This window comes from Diadema setosum, chromosome 11 (assembly GCF_964275005.1).
Source record: "Diadema setosum chromosome 11, eeDiaSeto1, whole genome shotgun sequence".
Lineage (NCBI taxonomy): Eukaryota > Metazoa > Echinodermata > Echinoidea > Diadematoida > Diadematidae > Diadema > Diadema setosum.
The window spans coordinates 23206979-23227742 of record NC_092695.1 but is presented as its reverse complement, the minus strand read 5'-3'; the positions used below and the strand labels follow the sequence as shown (position 1 = coordinate 23227742).

At 39.6% G+C, this 20764-nt stretch overlaps 1 protein-coding gene across 1 annotated transcript in view; it reads right to left on the bottom strand.

Moving 5' to 3' along the window:
• Positions 1 to 20764, bottom strand: part of LOC140235099 (uncharacterized) — a 131600-nt gene that overhangs the window by 59375 nt on the left and 51461 nt on the right. The window contains exon 2 of the mRNA XM_072315134.1: positions 6619 to 6772. Coding sequence (XP_072171235.1) covers positions 6619 to 6772 — 154 coding nt within the window. The remainder of the gene's footprint in view (positions 1 to 6618; positions 6773 to 20764) is intronic.

The following is a 20764-nucleotide window of genomic DNA, read 5'->3' as shown; positions in this document are numbered from 1 at the left end:
TATGCCTCAAAACTTTCCCATGGAGGATTTAAATAACTATTGTGGTTACTGTGGCAACCGGTACCAATGGACAATAATGACTTAACTTCAAGCGTAGTTGTTTGCATGAGTTGCGAGTGAGGTTGCATCTTGGATGTTTGACGGATCGTGGTTCAAGAGGTGAGGGAAGGCCTTATTTGTCTCATAAAGCGTATCAATATACAAGGGTGAAGAACAAATTGCAGATTGGGTGATAGGAGAATCATCGAGCAATTCTGCACTTCCGAAAAATGCGTGAAATGGTTATCCGTTTTCACCGTGTGTGTGCGACTGCGTGTGTGTGAGTGTGTGTGTGTGTGTGTGTGTGTGTGTGGTGTGTGTGGGGTGGGGGGGGGGAGGGGAGGGAGTCTCATTGCTCGTGGCAAGGTCTATAGGGACAACGCCAGGCGCCCAGGAGGGGGGAGGGAGAGGGGACTCCATCCCCGCGAGGCAGAGCTCCAAGCGAATACTGGGTTTTGGTGGCTTTTTAAGTTTCCTTTCAAGTATTACGTTCATGGCTTTGTTTTATTCGGCAACCAAAATGTATTCTTTTTTTTTTTTTTTTGCCAAAAGCATGTGTGTGTGTGTGTGTGTGTGCGCGCGCGCGCACGCACGATCAATAATCACGGCACGTTCGTAACGTAGCGTTCTTGACAATAATTTCGTGCTTCCTTTTTCTCTTCTTATTTCATAAACATTAAAAATGTATGTCAGCACTTTTGTTAAACGGTGTACTTGTTTGTCTGCAAAGGTATAATGTTTGTACAGAAGTGACAGACAGTTTCTTGCTGCCATCTCATTCTCATACGAGGGTACAAAAAGTAAGAATTCTTTATGTATTTGATTACTGTAAAGTGTGTCGGTGCTGGGATTTGTGCTCCCTTGCGCTGATCTTACCGCCGTCATCTTCCTTCAAGTTATTTCTTCTTGTATACCATCGTGATAACATTTCGCTGTTGTATATGATGACAACACGCTTTCAACTTTACAAACTTTTATATTCAAAAGGGATAAAATATAAAGTGGAGATCTATTATTATATCATATTGTAATGTATGGTATTGTACATAAATGTATGACTGTATCCGCGGAGTAAACTTGTGTGAGTCCGATCATCAGTAGATATGAAAAAACAGGCGCCATTTGTAATGACTATGGAAGAGCGTAACTGTTTATATTCCAAAAGGAATGATCTAGTCGTACTTTTCTTATGCATAGTTTGGTAACTGTCTGTAAACATACAAGGCGGAGTGAGCCAAGATGGCGCTTGTCGCCGGTCTCAGTGTATTGCCTTCAGACGTGACTGATGGCGTGTAATGTTTGTCCTTTCCCGCGCTGATCGATGATCAACACCCGTATAGCTCGTGGGGATGTGCGATTCTTGAAAACTTTATGTATGCTAGTGACAGGCTTTCAATTTGACTTGCCTACCGTCTTGTCGCCCCCTAAGTACAAACCGGGAGACGTGATACTGAATTAGCGACAAAATTGTTCACAAGCATATAATTATTACACTGTATTTGACACACGGTATAGTCTTTGCTGGTCCAGCAGTTTCGTTAACATCCCTCACAAGACATTCACATTGCTAGAGTGTGTGATCAAAAATATACATCACTCAGCGGGGAACAATCTAAAAACAGTTTGACAACTCTGAAGGAAAAGAAAAGAAAAACACGTGTTGGATGGACAGATAGATAGAGCTGTGGCGTGTACTTGCTGTTAATGTGAAGAAAAAAAAGAACCTATCTCATGTTTTGCATGCGATGTACCTAATGTGAAGAGATATCTTACAGGGAAGAAATATTGTCATGCTAGGTCCATAAGACGAAAGGAGTAAGCAAGATAAGTGTACACAATTCATAAGCTATATAGTATGTAGTGATCCTAAGATTTCTCTCCATTACAGTGAATTATACATAAATTGAATTTCGTGCGGCATACATGACACTGCACATGTTAATATGATGTCATCACGCTTAAGATACATTTGCGTATAGCATCACAGTTATCAATGTCAATATTAGAAATATAATCAGGGTGTGTGCTGAAGGTTTGTGAATAAAGAGCGTTATGGAGGAGAGGTGAACAAATGGGACAAAAAAGAGGACCATGAAGAGCTGGAGAAAGAGGAAGATAAGGTGAGGTAGAAGATGAGTCGGAGACAGGTAACTATGGTTACAGAAGAAGAGAAACCCTGACAGATGCGGACAGTCGGACGCGATGGATGAGAAGCAAAGAAGAAACGTTAGGAAACGTCGGAAAGACAGTTAAAAAAAAGAAGAAATTCTATCGGCCTCGCTTTCAAATAGGTCTTTGGCTGTTTGGGCCTGCGGAGCGAAGTGCCTTTGAAAATGGCTCGGCGTCGGTTTAGCAAACCTTGCCGTCATGATATAGCAGTGTCACAGCATGAACTTGCCACATCATCCGGGGCCCGTATACAGCTTAAATCCGTCTAAGTGGGCACTGACATTTTATCGAATGCCGCCAGTTACACTTCAATAATAGGCAGCGAGCGCTCCGCACATCCACATCAGTCTTTGTATGGCAGCTTGCCTCGTGTTGCTGCTTCTCGGTTTGAGACAAACGGCTAGCCTCTGGCAATAGTTTAATCACATTTGACCACCATTAGCGCATTAGGTGTCGTGTTCAACTGGAACCCGAGTAATGCACGTCAACTACAATTACACTTCAGCCTTATAAACTGATAAGCATCTGTAATGTGATACTGGCAGTTTCATCCTGTTTGGCAAAGCCATCTGCGCAAGATTGTATTTCATTTCCCCCCTTTTTTTTTCCCGATGCCCAAACACAGACACACAATCAAACATGCTAAATAATGATAGAAAATGAGTACACACACCTTATCTTCATTATCACTGTCATTACATACATACATCATCATCATGCGTGCTCGCATACTAATACTCTTATCCCCCTAATAAAAGCACACTAAATTTTACGCAAGCACACACACACGCACACACATCAATCGAATACATACAGCACGGCTGCATATTAATACTTGCATATTGTAAGAAACAGAAATGCAAAAAATGCATTTTATCACCAGGTCTTTGGAGACGAAAAAGATAATCAGAAAGAGAGAGGAAGGGGGAGGAGAAGAGAATAGAGAAGATGAGAGAAAGTTCCGTAACTATGGCAACGGCAGCGAGATCCGAAATGACGTATGCTCAGGGACCTCAACGCAAAGCGAATCTATGCATTCCCCGCCTGTGCTATTATCTAATATGAACAGAAAATGCACTATAGTACCGGATAATTTTCCTTTCCTCTAACGGTAGGAGAAACGGAAGAACATGACATTTCCTCAGGTTATTATCATAATATGCTTTGATTTAAAGGACTTACAGGATACAAAGTCCACTGAGATAATCTGAACACGCCGGAAATCAATGAGAAAGAAAAAAAATCAAAGGAGGATATTGACACGAATATTTTTGGTGTTGTTTTACTATTCTACTCGAGATGGCCATTACCACCTTGTGATGTAGTTGTTCATTGATTAATTTTTCCTGTCTATTGAATCTAATTTCACTTCATTTGCTTCTTGAAATACTAGGAAAGACAAGGCATACCATTTTCCTTCCCCCTTTTTTTTTCATTTTTTTTTTGTTCGAACGTGGAAATTGTCGATAACGAACAGACATGTATTTCGGACAAAGTACATTACCTTCATCAGATGGTATGATATTACAGTGGATTGCGGATTTGTCCCCACTATCATTCAATTTCCAAACAGCGTGAGAGGCGAGATATTCTTTTGCCTAATCGTGGAGCACGTTTCGTGCTCCGTCGCTCGATATCATCAAGCCCCCAAAAAGGCTTTTCATCCTGTTGGACTAAAGGACAGGATTCCGGCATTTTTCCTCTCTTTTCTTTTTCTTAGTCATACCATGCATTTCCCCTAGCCAATACTACTGATTTTTTTTGCATCTAAAGTGAGATACCAATTTTTATAAGGAGAATCGTTATAAAAATGCCTGAGCTCTTAAAAGGCATTTCCAGACAATGCTAAGTCGATTTGGTATAGAACTTTATGGTGTATTCCTATTCCTGTAAACATAAGAATCATTTTCCGTAGTAGTAAAATTTGATAAACATGATTAAAGCATCCAACGCTATGATCTCTGACTTTGAATTGAGCTTAAAGATCAATTGTCGTGTTCACGTTATAGAGGAAGTCAGGATTATGATGATGAAAAAAGAATGCTAATTAGAGTATCAGATGTCTCTAAAGATATTTGACACTTCTAAGGTATAAATATAATTATCGTGATGAGTATTCAAAGTTCTAGCACAGCACATCATACACTACAGCACAATTCTCGTATCAACTATGGCATGGTTATCACTTTCTATTAACAATCACTATAATGTTGTGGCATCAACCAACAATGCAGCGAGAGCGTTTGAAAATTCTTTAAACCATAATGGTCATTGCAGAAATTTGATTTGATTCGCCATGACGAATAACCCGTATATTAGTCATACAAGGCCACAATTAAAAACAAGCAAACAAACAAACAAACAAACAAACATAGACGGCAACCATTTTTAGAAGGAAAGTATCATCCTGTTGGCAATTGTAATGATCATGATGATTTTTTTTTTCGAAAGACAAGGGAGCAACCTTCAAGATCTCTAACATTTGAATGGTCAATCGAGCACGTGATCTAATGCTCTTATTTATACCATGCGCTTCAAATATTTAGAACTACATCAATAAAAATAATCACGATCTTTAATAAAAATGTCCCCGCCTTCTTTGATTGAAAACTTCTACAACTGGAGAGTTCTAAAATATGAAGATCTTACACGTATTCGTGGTTTCTTATCTCTCAATAAAGTGATTACCCTCACAAGTCACAAGTCGTAAATCACAGCCAATGAAGTTCTTTCCGCTGAGGACTCGCAAGTGTCCGTTCTGCAGATTGAGCATCACTCGAAATGAGTAAATTATTGCCCTGATATATTGTCCAGCGATATAAACTCCCATCAGCGCAAGACTGAGATCACTCCATCTAGCGATAGTAGAATGTGAGCCCTCTTTAACTCCTGCTCACTAGATGACAAGGACGACAGACGTAGAGAGAATGCAGACGACAAGAAGGCCACTTAATTTAGTCATCACTAAAGGAGTCCACAGACATGTGTGTGTGGCGTCTCATTTAAAATGTGGAAAGCGAACTTATTAGTGTCTAGAGTTCATTGACTTTTATATCCCAATGCTATGACTATAGAGTAGCGCTGTGTTTGCCTTTCATGTGTAACATCTATACATACATATGAAAATGTGTGAGATTATTACCATTTGCTGCATAGGTTAATAAAAACAAATGTATTTTCAGGCCTCGAATCTCGTCTGTGTAGAACCGCTCTTGTTCTTATTAAATCAGAGATCACAATGCTGCCAATGATAACTTTGAAAAAAGAACAAGCCAGCAGAAACAACTCATGCTTGAAAATCCCTACTTAATGCACACAAATATCTGATATAGGCTTTCTTTGCCTAATATCTGAAAGACTTACGCCGTTTTAAGGATGGAACATGATGTCATTCGAAACGAAATTCCCTCTGACAAACCACCACTTATATACGAAAGATCCTCGAGCTTTCATTAAAAGATACACAGTTGTAAAATTCAGTGACATGCTCGAAGTCTGAAAGGCACACATGTAAACAAATCAACAAGAAAGCAAGCATGCAACCAAACAAGCAAACAAATAACCAGACGCATTGAGAGGAAACTGATAAAGATGCCGTACAAACCAGTGCACAAAAGAACATGTAATTTGTCTATGATATATGGCCAGCAGGTGTAATCTGGTACAATAAGTTACAAGAATACGTCAGTTGAACGGAACTTCACTTTTTATACATATGTACTTTAAAAAGCTTTTCATTGTGTCAAATGTATATGTGTGTGGGAGGTTTTTCAGATAGGTCGGAAATATAAGCTTGGTCAGCTTATAGAGAAAATAAATCATAGAGAATCGAGAAAATACAGGGAAAAAAACATGAACAGAAAGAAGGAGACCTGTTGCACGCGATTCAAAATCATGGAGTGGAGAATCAATTTTGACTTCAGCTTACAATAGCAATTTCTGAGCTACAGTAGGGCGATGATTGGATCAGACATATTCATTTAAGTTTCGAAATCGTAAATTCAACCTCTCGGCATCGCTGTCTAAAATAGGTTCACGTCACGAGACCGACACCCACGAGTCATACAGCCTATGAGTTATACAGCCCACGAGTCATGCAGCCCATGAGTTCGACACTAAGCAAACAATGCCCATGAGACCGACACATTTAACCCCGTGTTGTATCTGTCGAACTCATGGGCTGTTTTTACCTATCGCGTCGGTTTCATGGGCTTTATTTGCCTAGTGTCGAACTCGTGGGCTGTAGGACTCGTGGGCTGTATGACTCATGGGTGTCGGTCTTGTGGGATGACCCCGTCTAAAACTCCCATTTTGCTAAAATAACACGGCAGTCTCGCCACTGCGCAGGTAGAGGGTTGGAGTAACTTGTGACGTGGGTATCAACGTGAGCACGTTCTTCTACAACCTTACCTCTTGGCAGGATAATGGGGCCGACGTTGTAGGCCTGGAGCCGGTGGTAGGCCGCCTTCTGCAGGTGCCGCCTCTCGATCTCCGAGATGTTGGCGATGTCGACAGAGCTGAGCTGGACTCGACGTCCCGTTACGCTCTGCCACCATCCGTTACCCTGCACCCATCGAAGAGAAGAAAAAAGGAACGGAGATTACGTAACTTGAACTTGATTAAGTTATATGACATGAAGAAGAATGTATGCATTTATATAGTTATGATTATGATGTTCGTTATCGAGACAAAAAACAAATCGTTATGACGATTACACAAAGTTTAGTGGTTGGTTTTCGTAGGTCTGGTGCAAGTCAATGAATAACAGCTTTGTTATCATTATGCTCGTGTTCCCCTTTCTTTTGTTACCCCGAGTTACAATTAACTCTGAACGCCTTAACGACAATCTCGGTTGGCAATTACAACTGTTAGAGTACCGGCAAAGAGAAAGTCGTAGGAATCAATCAAGATTTCATCAAACACTACCCAAATTAATTTGATTGTGCAGTCATTGCACAGCCAACTTTGCGCGAATTCTTTTACTTAACTTATATACATTGTACAAACGCAAGTTTTAAAGGAAGAAGAAAAAATCTTAACAACACTCGAAGAGACAATGCACGACCACATTATTCTCAAATGCTTATGCAATTTCAATTGTGCACAGCATGTGGACACTCATCATCACTACCAGCGATTTCGATTCTAAGATTTCTAGTGAGATTTCGAAATACTGGACTCATTACATTCGTGTCAGATCCTTAGAAAGTTTCGTACAGAGTGATTATTCGTGGTTGGTAATACCAGGGAGGTGTGAGAGAGACTACACCTCCCTGGTAATACACACAATATAAGAAGTGTACTTGTTATCTGAAGGAAGAAGAAAAAGGATGAAAAAGAAAAGGAAGGTAAGAAAGAAGAGGAAATCGAAGGGAAGGAAGACATAACAAAAGCACATTATTCCGCTTTCATACACACACAGACACACACAATTTTTATGATATTCTTACATGAATTTCATTAAATATCTGCATCATTTTCACTATGAAACTAGTATGAGCAAAAATAAGCAGCTGGAGTCTTCTCACCTGTGCTGCTGAATCATATTTTTAAAAACATACAATAAAGTATTTTATGCAAATCAAAAACAAAAACAAAAACAAAACACAGACACACTGACACACACACAAACAGGCATATATACAAACTCTTCAAACGCAATCGCGTGTCAAACGGCAGATGGTTAATGGATTAAACAGTAAAAGGCATTAATAGTCAAACATCCGCTGTTCAAACGGCCCTGGCGGTCAGGGATTCATAAACTGTCGCAAGGGCTGGTAGGGAAAATATTGTAGGCTTCGGTCAATAGAAGCATAGATTGCTTTCAGCACTGAACGTATAATTACATGTTTTAGCCCATTATTGTTTTACTCTGTAATTCCTCTTTAACTTGTACAGCAGTTCGTAATCGAACAGTAAGTACAACAATAAAATTGTTACCACTATTTTTATTTGAAAGCAATCAAATGACGACATCGCGTTAAAAAAAAGAGAAAGGAATATCTGGTAATGAAACCGCCGTAAAATGTTATTTCAGATAGAGTATTTGAGCAAGTAGCTACGGTAGCTCCATGATTTGACAGAGAAAGTTATGCCATTTATACGTGCAGTCCTAGCATTATGTTGTATTCTGTAGTGAAATCCTTGACTTAACCTTCTGTAACACTAAAACCGACAATACTATATTCACGCTCCAAGTTGGTGCGGCATGTACAGTGTCTGCTCAACAGACAACTCACCGTAACTCATTCACAATATAATCATTGAAATACTCCGTCGTGCTTCTTTTCATGTGACAAGCAATAATAGAAATACGGACTGGTGTGCACTGCGAGAAATATGTCATGACCACACAGTGTTTTCTATCTCCCTTCTCTCCTCTCGTATCCTCCTCCCAGTATACCTTCCCACCTCCCTCTCCTTCTCCCTCCCCCCTCCTCCTACTCTTTATTGTCAAAAGGTTTGACTTCGTTTTCTGTGTAGTACGGTCATCGTGGGTTAAATTGATCATAATAACCTTTTCCAATGCCATGTACCGATTAAGCGCTGTCGCCAAAAAGGAGAAAGACATTAAAAAGAACACCTGAAGGGAAATGAATAAATAATAGTAAATGTGGGAGGCTGGGTTTATGGGAAAACATAAAAGAAGAGGAGATCTGTGCAGCGAAGAAGCCTAGAGAAAGATAAATCATCACATGGAATTGAAAACAGGAAGAACATTTTATGTGGCGCAGAAAATGTCACCCTGGAAAAGAATGACTGATATGGATTTTGTTTTTAATGCGCGCAAGGCAGAGAGAAAGGAGGAACAAATAAACGACGGAAATGATGATGATTGCATAAAAAAAGGAGATAGGATCTATGGTAATGGATTCAGCATCACTGCCTATAGAACATTCAGGAGTGACAGAGAAAAATGGATGCAAGGTTGCTTGTCAGCCCACGGAACATCTCCAATACAAGTCCCTGGCGACGTTTCCTGGAAAAACGAGCTTCAAACTCTTCTCCTTAAAGGATGCGACTCTTCCGTTTTTCCTCCTGTTTCAATCTCTACGAAAGTCTTCTTTTTCTCCATCAGTCTCTTGTTTTTCGTTTCTCCCTCTCATCCCTCACCTTCTATGATTCTACTCTTTATTATTCTTCTTCTTCTTATCTTTCTTTTACTCAGCATATAAACTGTCTTTCATTTTCTTCTTTCTCTTTTCTTTTATCCTTCTGCTTTATACTTATAATTCTGATCACTGATAGCTATGAAATAGTTATCGAGGACTTGAGGATGATGATGATGATGATGATGATGATGATGATGATGATGATGATGATGATGATGATGATGAGTGTCATCAAATATGGTGTGAAAAAATATTCTGCTTTGACTGGACTTGCATGCATAATATGCTGTATTGTTCACATTTTGTACATTTAACAAGACTTAACATTGACTATACTGATCAAAATGTTTACATTGGTTGTTTTTATCCCGAACTAACATTTAAGAACTATTTTGAAGCACTAAAGCTATCCCTATAGGTTTTTGTTTCATCTGCAAATGGTCAATAATGCCTTTAAGCTCTTTAGGAGCACATCCGGACTCTTGATACCACAAGTCGCTGTCGTCGTACTTTGTTAAGGCACTTATCCTTTAGGACTCTATTTCGAGGAAGGCATTTTCGCTGCATTACACACCATGGCAGCAGCCTGAGAGTCAATGCCATTTTGTTATAAGGCATAGTCATGTATAGGGCAAATGGAATTCACATGCTATCTTTATCTTGTCAGACTTTCTTCGAATCATGGGAGTCCTTTGAGTCTCTAACACAGCCACCAATCCCTTCACACTCCTCCTTTCTCCTATAAGCTCTTCCACATGTTCTCTCCATTTGTCATTTCATTTTATCATATAATATATGTTATGTTTCCTCCGTATTATCATGCCCTCTCTAAATACACTTCTCTCTCTCTCTGTGTACGTATATATTTTCCTTCCTGTATGTTTCTCTAGTATTATTTCCTTCCGTCAATCTTCATTCTATTCCTCCTCCCTTTCCTTGTGAACCTTAGTCATCATGTTTATTATCCAAAGAATACCTTGTCACAGTTTTTTTACGAGACAATAATAAATGAATTACGCCCTGATTTGCGATGCAATCTACAGTATCATGACAGCGTCATTCTCTACACGCAACTTACTCTTATTCCTATACGCCCTCATTGATGTGCAATTTTCTTCCGTCCTATGGTAGGTGTACAGAGGGTAAAGTCAAGCAGCTGCCTCCTGAATTACAGTGTAACAAGATCTTTTTTTAAAGCAACAGCATGAAGCACTTTCCCCATAGCTACATTGTGCAACCTCACTTTATGATCTACAAAATAAAGTGATGTGAGGCGAAATAAGTTAGTTGGCACGTACATTTTGCGCATGAGCAGATACAGCTCATTGAGAAAAACGACATGATAAAATAAGCAGTCGTATTGAATGATGTCATACACACCGCCTCAGCGGTTTCTTTACGTTGCAAGGAAAGAACATTTCTAATCATTCAAGGGAACTTGTTAACATAAAAGCAAGTTGGATTACGTAAGTTAGCGATATCTAGCTTTACGGTTGTTCTAGCTTTACGACTGTTCGATTCAATGGTTTAAAATTCGGGGTCATTTGAAGCATCGCTATTCAACCAACTGCAAACTGGTCTATTACAGCAGCGCGAAAGGCCAGTCTCCGTATAATTATGGCACACCGACCACGTACGAGTTCATGCTGCAATTTGCAGGAAGGATGCGGAGAAGGAAACGAGCGGCCGAGCGATTGCCATGTTTACTGTTGAGTTTTATTGTGGGAGAAATGACATACATTATTTTTTTACAACGGTGCCTGGGACATCCATCCTCGTGTCATACTGACCTCGTCATCGCCATCACGTCATACTACGTCACAAGAGCATTCGACGAGAAACTCCTGTAATTGCCAATACCACCAGCACGTATTGTGCAATTAGAGTATTATGAGAATAATGTTGATAATAATGTGTATTTCCCACAATCACACGAAATGCTCTCGGGACGTACGTCCGAATCTCTCATGCAGGGAATTGTTTGGGGAGAGGCAAAATATACAATGCACCTGCCAAGTTTAATCGGGTGATGCTCCTATCCTCGTACACTTTAACCCTTTGACTCCAAATCATCAAAAATTCTCATACGATCATCACATGACATCCACCGTAGGCCTACCTGGTTCTTGTAAAGCAAACTGTTTAAAGGAAACCTTCAGAAGATTTTTTTCGTATTTTGCGTCTGACCGTCTAATAAATCGGTTGTACTGGGTGCAGAGTTTAAGAATTTATAGGGATTAGGATGAGGAGTAAGAATGTTTTCAAAATTTATAACAAATCACAGTGAACGAGGATGATGACATGTAGCAGCTTCACATAAGAATGCATGATTAGGGAAGTATGCATACATTCTACACAGGTGAACTTGTTAAAGTAAGTGGGTTTGTAATGGAATGACATTGCTACATAACTGGAATATAAGAGTCATCAATATTATGTCATCATCCTTGATCAGTGTATTACGTTTTGAGTTTTTTCAGGGTATTGGTCTATCCGCTCAAGAGACACAATACATTTCACAAATCTATCATGGCACCCTCGATTTAGGCATACCACATGATGTAAAATTATGAAAATCGTCTGGAATGCCCCTTTAATCCTCCACGATATTGGAACTGAAGGCGGGTGGAATATACAATCCATTTTCAGCATAATCCCTGAATGGTTACATAGAATACACGACCCATATCGTGTCATTTAATAGGGCGCCCTTGACACCCGAAAAGGTCAGACCATGTTCAATGCACTATCTAGCACAGCATTGGCCCTGCTTTAATAACAATAACAATCTTTAGCATGTCAGTCAATAGCACCACTGCCTGGAGCTGGGTCACTCCACCGGTCATCTCCCTGCATGCCCTTCTTCTCTCTTTTCACTTACTCTCCCTCTCTAGCCATCTCTCCCTCTCCATCTATCTCTCCCCTTTTTACTGATTATTTTCTTTAGCTCTTACCCTCTCCCATTACCTATCACTATGATTATGATCTATCTGTCTGTTTACATTACTGTGTACACATACATTATGTCTATATATTATACTTTTTATCTGCCTGTTAATCTATTTACATTTATACCCATATACCAACACACCAATTATACATATTCACATACCAATCCCCTTCTCTATCTCTACCTACCTATATAACCTGTCAACTTATCTATCTATAAAGCTATCTACCTATCTATCTATCTATCTATCTATCTATCTATCTATGCATTCATCAATCTATGGTATGGATCTCCTCGTTAGAATAGCTCTATCCAACATGAAAAGAGCTGAGCACGGCTATCCAGCTGTATGTCTACTTTTCTTATGAATGCATATAATAACAATTGTTTGAAACAAGAGTATATTACAGGGATATTATACAGGGTAGAACTCACGTTCTACCATGGAGCTACGTATAGCTCCATAGTTTTACAGATTAATACGTAGGTCATAAACAGTTATTAACTACGTGGCAAGAAAATCGTTACCATTCAAGGTCTGCATTAACCATCATGTTGTTTACTCGCTATTAGGATTCATTTACGCGTTTCACTGCTGCATGGTAACGATTTTGTTGGTGACGGCAAAGATGATCTAGTATTGATATTTTGATGATGATGATGATGATAATCGTAAAATAACAATAATAATAATTGATGTTCCGAACCGTATGACTGGCAATAAGGCGGGACACTTTGATCTTTTAATGATCCACTTTTCCCCTTGGGCTTTCCCCTCTCCTTTTCTCTTTATAAAATGTCACGTCATTCAAGTGAATAATTGACGTCACAACTATGTCCTTGAGCGGATTCCTTTGCCGGTATAGGTTTAGGACCCCCATTTTCATTTATACTCGCGGTGCATTGGGGCGGATCTCTTTGAAAGGGGAAAATAGATTCACTCGTGTATGAACTGGCTACGCATCATAACGACCTCACTACAATCAACGTCTTTTAACAACTTGATCCTTTCTTGGCGTCAACGAAACTGACAAGGTTTGCTTTAAAAGGTTCAATCAGATTGTCACATGTTGAGGTTGACGAGAAAAGAAAAAACACGAAGAAAAGATTTGCTCTCTGACAGAAAGTAATGAGACTCGAATTCGTAATCTCTGATGGAAATGCCCTTTAAAGGAGGAAGAAGCCAACAGTAATTGATCGGATTTAGAAAATACGGCTTCTACATGTGAATATGGGGTGCAGACCGAGACACGTACCTAATTTGAATTACATCTCGAATCTACAGAATCTGGGACATGCAGTTCTCTTGTCTCATAGGCTGCGGCGAGTTCTACGTCTACTCTAACAGTCCATCGTAACGAATAAAAAGAGAGAAAGAGGTCAGACAAGATAGCATTACGTCAAAAGATTCCTAGAACGGTATTCATCGTCTGCATTTCAGTGGAGCCCCCGATAAAGTACCCGCAACTATCGTAGCGATTCGCTGCTGCTGCAAGTGAGAGGTGAGCTCTTATACCTGACTGAGTTACGGAAGAAACCCCCCAAGTCGGAAGCCAGACCGAGCAAAACAATGTCATTCATCCAAAGAAGAGAATTACTTGGAGAATAACTCGAACTATTCAGCTATTTGCAGCAATCTCTTCCTCATTTTTTTAAAGTTGTAATGACGTTTCTTACATGTCCGCAAAAACAAGCTAAAAGGCACTAAAACCTACAGGAATTAAATTAGCGGTGTTTCAAACAAGCAAGCACACACTCGCACCATTTTAGTATGTCCTATATTTGCACCATGACACAAAGAGGAACACCTAAAATATGGCTAAAAATGCTTAATAAAACACTTGACAGATACACACACAGACACACACATTTTGATTTCATCGGTACTCTGCAATAATTTTGTTAAAGGAGCCCTAAAATCCAAATGCATGTTGATTTGTGTTGATTTATGATACCCTAAACATCATTTTTGCAGTGAAACAAACATCTAGAAACATTCTATTTATTTTTAACGATTTTTTTCTTCTATTTTTCTTCAGATTACTTGGGAACGCCCACAAAAAATCCTTCCAAACCTATATTCTGGCTATGACCTCATCTGTCAATCATTACTAAAGTAATAAAATGTTTAACAAAAGACCTTGGAATGCACCTTCCTCTGGACTCAACATAACCTGCATGTTTCTGTGATATCAATGTGACTAACAAAAGACATGGCGAGGGAGTCGAGGGGAAGGTGCATTCCAAGGTCTTTTGTTAAACATTTCAGTACTTTAGTAATGATTGACAGATGAGGTCATCGCCAGAATATTGGTTTGGAAGGATTTTTTGTGGGCGTTCCCAAGTAATCTGAAGAAAATTAGAAGAAAAATCGTTAAAAATATATGGAATGTTTCTAGATGTTTGTTTCACTGCAAAAGTGCTGTCGAGGGTATCATAAATCAACACAAATCAACATGCATTTGGATCCCAGAGCTCCTTTAAGGAGCGAGATAGACGATTCAAGTGCGGTGTTTAACAGAAACTGAAAGTGGATCGTACGGTGAAAACTGAAAACGGTCGTGACTATAAGGCAGTGACTGTGTGACTTCAAGTGGCGTCGTTTTGCCGTAGAGGGGTTGGAACATTATTCTGACCTATAAATATGATAAAAACTTACTGTCAAAACAAGAGGACTCGGACGCAATCATGAATGTGTCTTAGAATGTGCTATTAATGTCGCCTAGACTTGTCACTTGACAATTATGATTAATACAGACTCTCGGAGGCCACGCTTTGTGCCTTCATCTGCACTTGACCTCGACTTCTAACCTTGTAGAGTGGAACCTTCACAGAAGCGTTTGTTTTGCTTTGTTTTGTTTCAGCTTTTTTTTTCTTTTATTTTCTAGCAAACAGTAACAATCGGGCCTGTCCATGGTTGAAACTTTTGCTGCCTTTGTTTCTGCAAAACATAAATATGGAAAGATATGGTTTAAAACTCCTTCAAGGCTGGTGTTATCAGACTTCAAAACCACTGTATTTTTTCCAATTAATACTATTGATTAGTGATTTGTTTCAGTTCAAACAGAGGTTACCTAGCGAAAATGATACCTCAACATTTTTCCTTACATTTACTGTACGTTTCAATCAGATGCCAGGTACTTTCTCAGATTAACAATAGCAAAATGCTTCCAAGATCAAGTTCTACATCATCCCACGCAAAATCCCATTTAACTCGACACCTGGGAAAAAACAAAGACAAAAATGCCCCGCATTTTTGCCGAGAATGTCACGCACACAACTGGCAGGCTATATACTTGGTCCTATGCTCAACCTAGATGCTGGAAATCAATAGCGTACGTGACACGTATGAGCTGTGCGGCTGAATCGCGTGTTTTGATCCACGAAATGGTATACCAGGGCTTTTCCTTCTTTCTTGTGCCGTACTCCTCCCCCACTCTTCCCCATTGTTTAACGTGCAGACAATAACAGTCACATTGCCTCATTTAACAATGATATCATGTTTGGCGTGGGTGTAAACGTATCGAGCTCTCCTAAGTCCCCCCCCCCCTCCTCTTTCTCTATCTTCCTCATGACGGTCAGACTTTCTTAATCTTATGACTAAAAAATAAAAAAAAGTATGCCATCGCTCGTTTCGAGCTCACACACACAAGAGTAACAAAAGGGATGGAGTTACATTTTGTTCCTTCATCCAATATTTGAAGAGTTTGTTCGCAAAAACCGATAAGTCCATATTTGCCAAATGGAAATATTTGCGATTAAAGGTCAAGAAAAATAACTTTAAAAATGTACTATTATATGTAGTGCCCAATATATCATTTAAAAGGTATTATTTTGTACTTTATGACAGAGACCGTACTTCAAAATCTTCAAAAATGGACTTATCGGTTTTTGCGAACAAACTCTTCATCTATATAATTATGTTTGGTGTCTGGCGCGTGTCAATATATGTTTCCGTAGCAAAAGTGATGGCTAATAACATTTTTCTGATGTTTTAAGAATTATAACGTGTGTGTGTGTGTTTTTCTTTTTGGTAATGTAATTTTGGAAGCAGTTTTGAGCAGCAGATCAATGCATAGCTCAGATTAAACATACGCACTGTTTTCCTGAGAGGAAAAAGAAATGTGGCAATGAAGATGATAGCTGGCAAATTGGACCATCGTTTGAAAAGATCATTGACAAGTGTGTTCAAACGAGCAGCCACTGGAACGAAGAGCTTGTGAGAAAAATCTCTTTGCATCAGAGCAACAGAGTTAATGGTGGTGGCGCTGTTTTGCAACGCCCTCTATAGTTACAAAAAAAAAAAAAACGAATGTTATCTCGCGATAAACATAGGCTGTTGTACGTAATGTGTTAAGACAGATATTCAGCTACCACCAATCCTGATAAAGTTAGAGAGAAACATAAATATGATTAATTCTGTGCCTCGAGCTTTTCCTTGGCGTGTGTAAGAAACGTAGATTTTCCATTGTGAAAAGATTGATGCCACAGTAATAATTATGTAAACTGCATGAGTCATAAAATTTAGGTAACATACATTTCCATTTCCTATAGACATTCACTCGAGGTGCCTCTGCTCAAGTCATAAGCCCCTTTTGAGACGCATTGTAAGTTCTCCTGAATTGACAGTGCGTCTCAGTACGTAAACAAATCAACATTACTTCAGATTTACATGTTGTTTTTGTGTGTGTGTGTGTTTTTTTTTATTGCAGTTCTTCGAGAAGTTGGCATCAGTCGCATTCATGCTTCTCTTGGAGCGTTGCCTTTGCCATTATAGAACTTATATCGTAGAGGGAGCATTTCATTACCTCATACTCTCGGTATAGAAGAACGAACGATGTATGTGTATATTTGGGATCAGATGAAAATGGGTCATGAATATGATATGCGTGCTATTGTGTAACCGGACATTTCACACTGAATAAACAACAACAACAACAAAACAAGAACGTCCTTGTAGCAAATCTCGCGGAAGTAGAGAACACACACACGCAAACATACACACACATTCCCGCATCAAAGGACCAAGCTACGTGACATGACAAAAAGATCCAGGAGCCTACTGTAGATAAAAACTAGGAATAAATCTTGAAAACTGTTTGGTTGATATCACGATGGCTGTCACAAAATCACTCCAGCACTCTACGCAAAGTTTGATACAAGTCAGATTCCACGCAATCTTACCAGTGTCTTTCAATCCCCTTAATTCATATGTTTCTATCCGAATCCAGACTGACGAATCGGTGCTTAATCTTTATCTGACGTAATTGATCCTTTGTGACGTCATATATTCAAATATCATTGCATCAAGCAGGATGGATGCTTATTGATATACAGACGACGGATCATGTGTCATAGCATTATTTCATACGCGCGGGATTTTCCCTGGCGTAAATCCCCAGGCGAGCCACAGCTCATCAGTCTGCCTACCCGTATATCCTGCTGTGAGTATGACACCGATCAGCAGACCACCTGGGAAAGGGTCTTGGCACTCGCGGTGTTTCTAACCCGACATTTCGCCACTGACGCACAAAACACCAAAACACCACACACCAAACGAACAAACAAACAAAGGAAAAAGCTAATCAAATCCTGCCCAATCGATCAAAGAGTAAAGCTATACATTGATCACGTATACATCCAAAGTATTGATACCACAATACGTACAGCAAAGCTAGACCAGGGAGGTGGCAAAACTTCAGTGAACTGCACGAAAATCTGTGCCACAGAGTGTATACTAATGGGATTTCGTATAGTCTCCTTGGTTCGTGGGCGACGTAAGAAAAGTAGGAAACTGTATGCGATGTTTGTACAGGCAGTCTCCCAAATTGTGGCAAGTGAGTCTATTATAACTTTTTTTTTTCTCTCTCTCTCTCGCAAACACATCCAACCGTTAAATGCCCTTTTGGGAAGTTAAAAGTAAGCGCAAAATGTGCAACGAAATCCCGGCTTGGCAACCCAGCGGATCGATAAATGCGTTTATTTTGCGCTGTATCAGACCGAATCGATTTTCCTACATCTCCCCTCAACCTCCCTCTTCCGCATCGAGAGACATGGTCAATTGCCGAATAATACAACCTGTTGAAAATCTGGCTACCTGTCGAGTAACAGACGCGGTGTGTGTATATTATGTGTGTGTGTATTTATGTGTGGTGGATATAATATATACACAGTGTGTGTGCGCGCGTGCGTGTGTGTGTCTGTGTGTGTATGTGAACAAAGAGGGAAGAGGAAAGAAATGGAGAGATAATAAGTGAGAAATAATAAAAGACGACAAACTTTAGGTTGATTGGTAAATGGTAAATGGTTAATGTATAGGGCTGTCTCTTAGGATAGAACCAAAATGGTGTCATTGGAGTCAAGATGTATCTAGGTGTAACGTATAGGTGAGAGTACTAGGAGTGTCTCGCAGTGACAACCTTTGACCTTTAGCATATACATGTACGTCCAATGAGATGTAAACCTGAGGTTTACTCTCTCATGATTTAACGTATACATGGAGTGCATTTTTTTAGCCTTTTTGAATCAGGCAATCGAAGACAGCTAGCAAACGAACTGTCAACAAGGATGACCGTTATATGCACCCATGACCATCGTCTATATTAATTACCCAAGGTTACAAACAACACTCAGTAAACACCTATTATCCTGCAATACCTGCATTTCATAAGCAGGGAAGAAAGGGAATTATGAACAGAAAATAATACCTTGTGTCGGAGGTGAGATATGGAACAATGGAAAGAACGTTCGCTCGGGAGAATCATTAATTACATCTGCCGACAAACATAATGCTGGTAGACCTACTTCAAAACAAAATTTTGCAATGGATGTTGTATGATTATTTTCTCCAAAGCAGTTTATGATGGGTTATTCGTTTAGTTTTTGTATTCTTTCTTTTTTCCACGAAGAATTTTGTGCCATTTCTACCAGTTTACAAAAACAAATGGTGCTCCTACAGGTGTTGTACAAATTGCTCTAAAAGCATCCACAAGAACATGGACCAGTTCGCAACATCATCATAATGTGCATGCTGTTGTTGATAAGCTCGTAAAACGCCATTTATGTGCGACGTCTATCTGCGTAATGACAGAACCACAGAGATAAGCAAAAGACTTATCGCTCCATTGGTCATTAAGGGTTGTGCTCACTAAATTTAACAAATCAGGGAGAATGTGTCGCTTGTTTGTTTTTCCCTGAATACGACGCATTTAGTAATTTCAACCAATGCTCCTAAGTGACCTTGTTTTGTTGTTTTACCGATATCTCGTTTTTAATCAAAGTTCCCTACAATTAAGGTACTAAACAATCGTTCTATATTCCACACCCTATAAGGAGGGTGTTAGAAATGTGGCCAATGTCTTCCCCCTTTTTTGGACGAGCATGCAGCTTGCAATAGACATTGTTAGCCCATTTGCCAAATGATCGAAGGTACATCGAACTCTGCAATGAAAATGTCAGCATCTCGACCATGCAGCCACAATGAGACAAATCCCGCTACATAAATGTCAGGAGAGCATGGCGTTCTAACGCGCTAGGCCGGTCAATTAAGGACATTTCTTGTGTTCTCCCGTTGGTACATTGTATTTGACAGTCGTCTTGTCCTGCGATTTACCTTTGCTACACGCAAAGCAGTTTTGGTGTGCCTTGCAAATAAATGGCAAAAACAAGCGCATGTTGTTCGACGTCTGCCAATCAATTTAGCATGCGCTTTCGATCGTGCTCACTTCCACAAGCGAGCGTTTGCTGTCTATTGATATAACTATTGAAATATTGAACATTGGGGGCTCTTGTATTTGAATCCGCTTCGAACCGATGACCCGGTGTGATCACGTGAGTGCTTGGCAAATAAATCCGGCGCAGTATAGCGGAGCTGTCAATGTTTGGATCAAACATTCACGTATCAAGGAACCTCTGCATGAGTAGGGTTTGGATGCTAGCCGGGGAGCTCCAAAAGCTTGGCGTGGTCCCCCTGTAAGTCCACTCTTTTATTCAGGATAGTCAGTATAAGTCACCCGTGTTTCTATACAATTTGAGAAAGTATCAGTACAATGAAGACGGATATATTACCAGACAGAACCTTATGAGCGAAACAAACGAAATAAGAAATGAGAAATGAGCAAACGAAGATTCAAATAGGCCTATTATCGAGTCTAATTTTTGCCTCACTCACTCAAAATGACGGCTTGAAAGACCAACTAATAGTAAGCAAAAAAGTTTACTCGTCTTTGCAAATTTGGTGTGAAACTATGATGATAATACACATATTGTAGAAAATTCAGTTAAGAGGAAATAGGTATTTTCATGAGGTGATTTTGATCGTAATGGCGAATCATTCGACACCGCGTGTTTTTTGTTTGTTTGTTTTTTTGTTGTTGGGATTTTTTTTTCAGTCATGCACCCGCAGTTTGTGAGCACTGTTTTCTCAATCAAGGAAGCGATCAGGTGAAACGCGCTTAGCCAGTCCAATTGACCATGCGAAGCCTATATTCGTCTG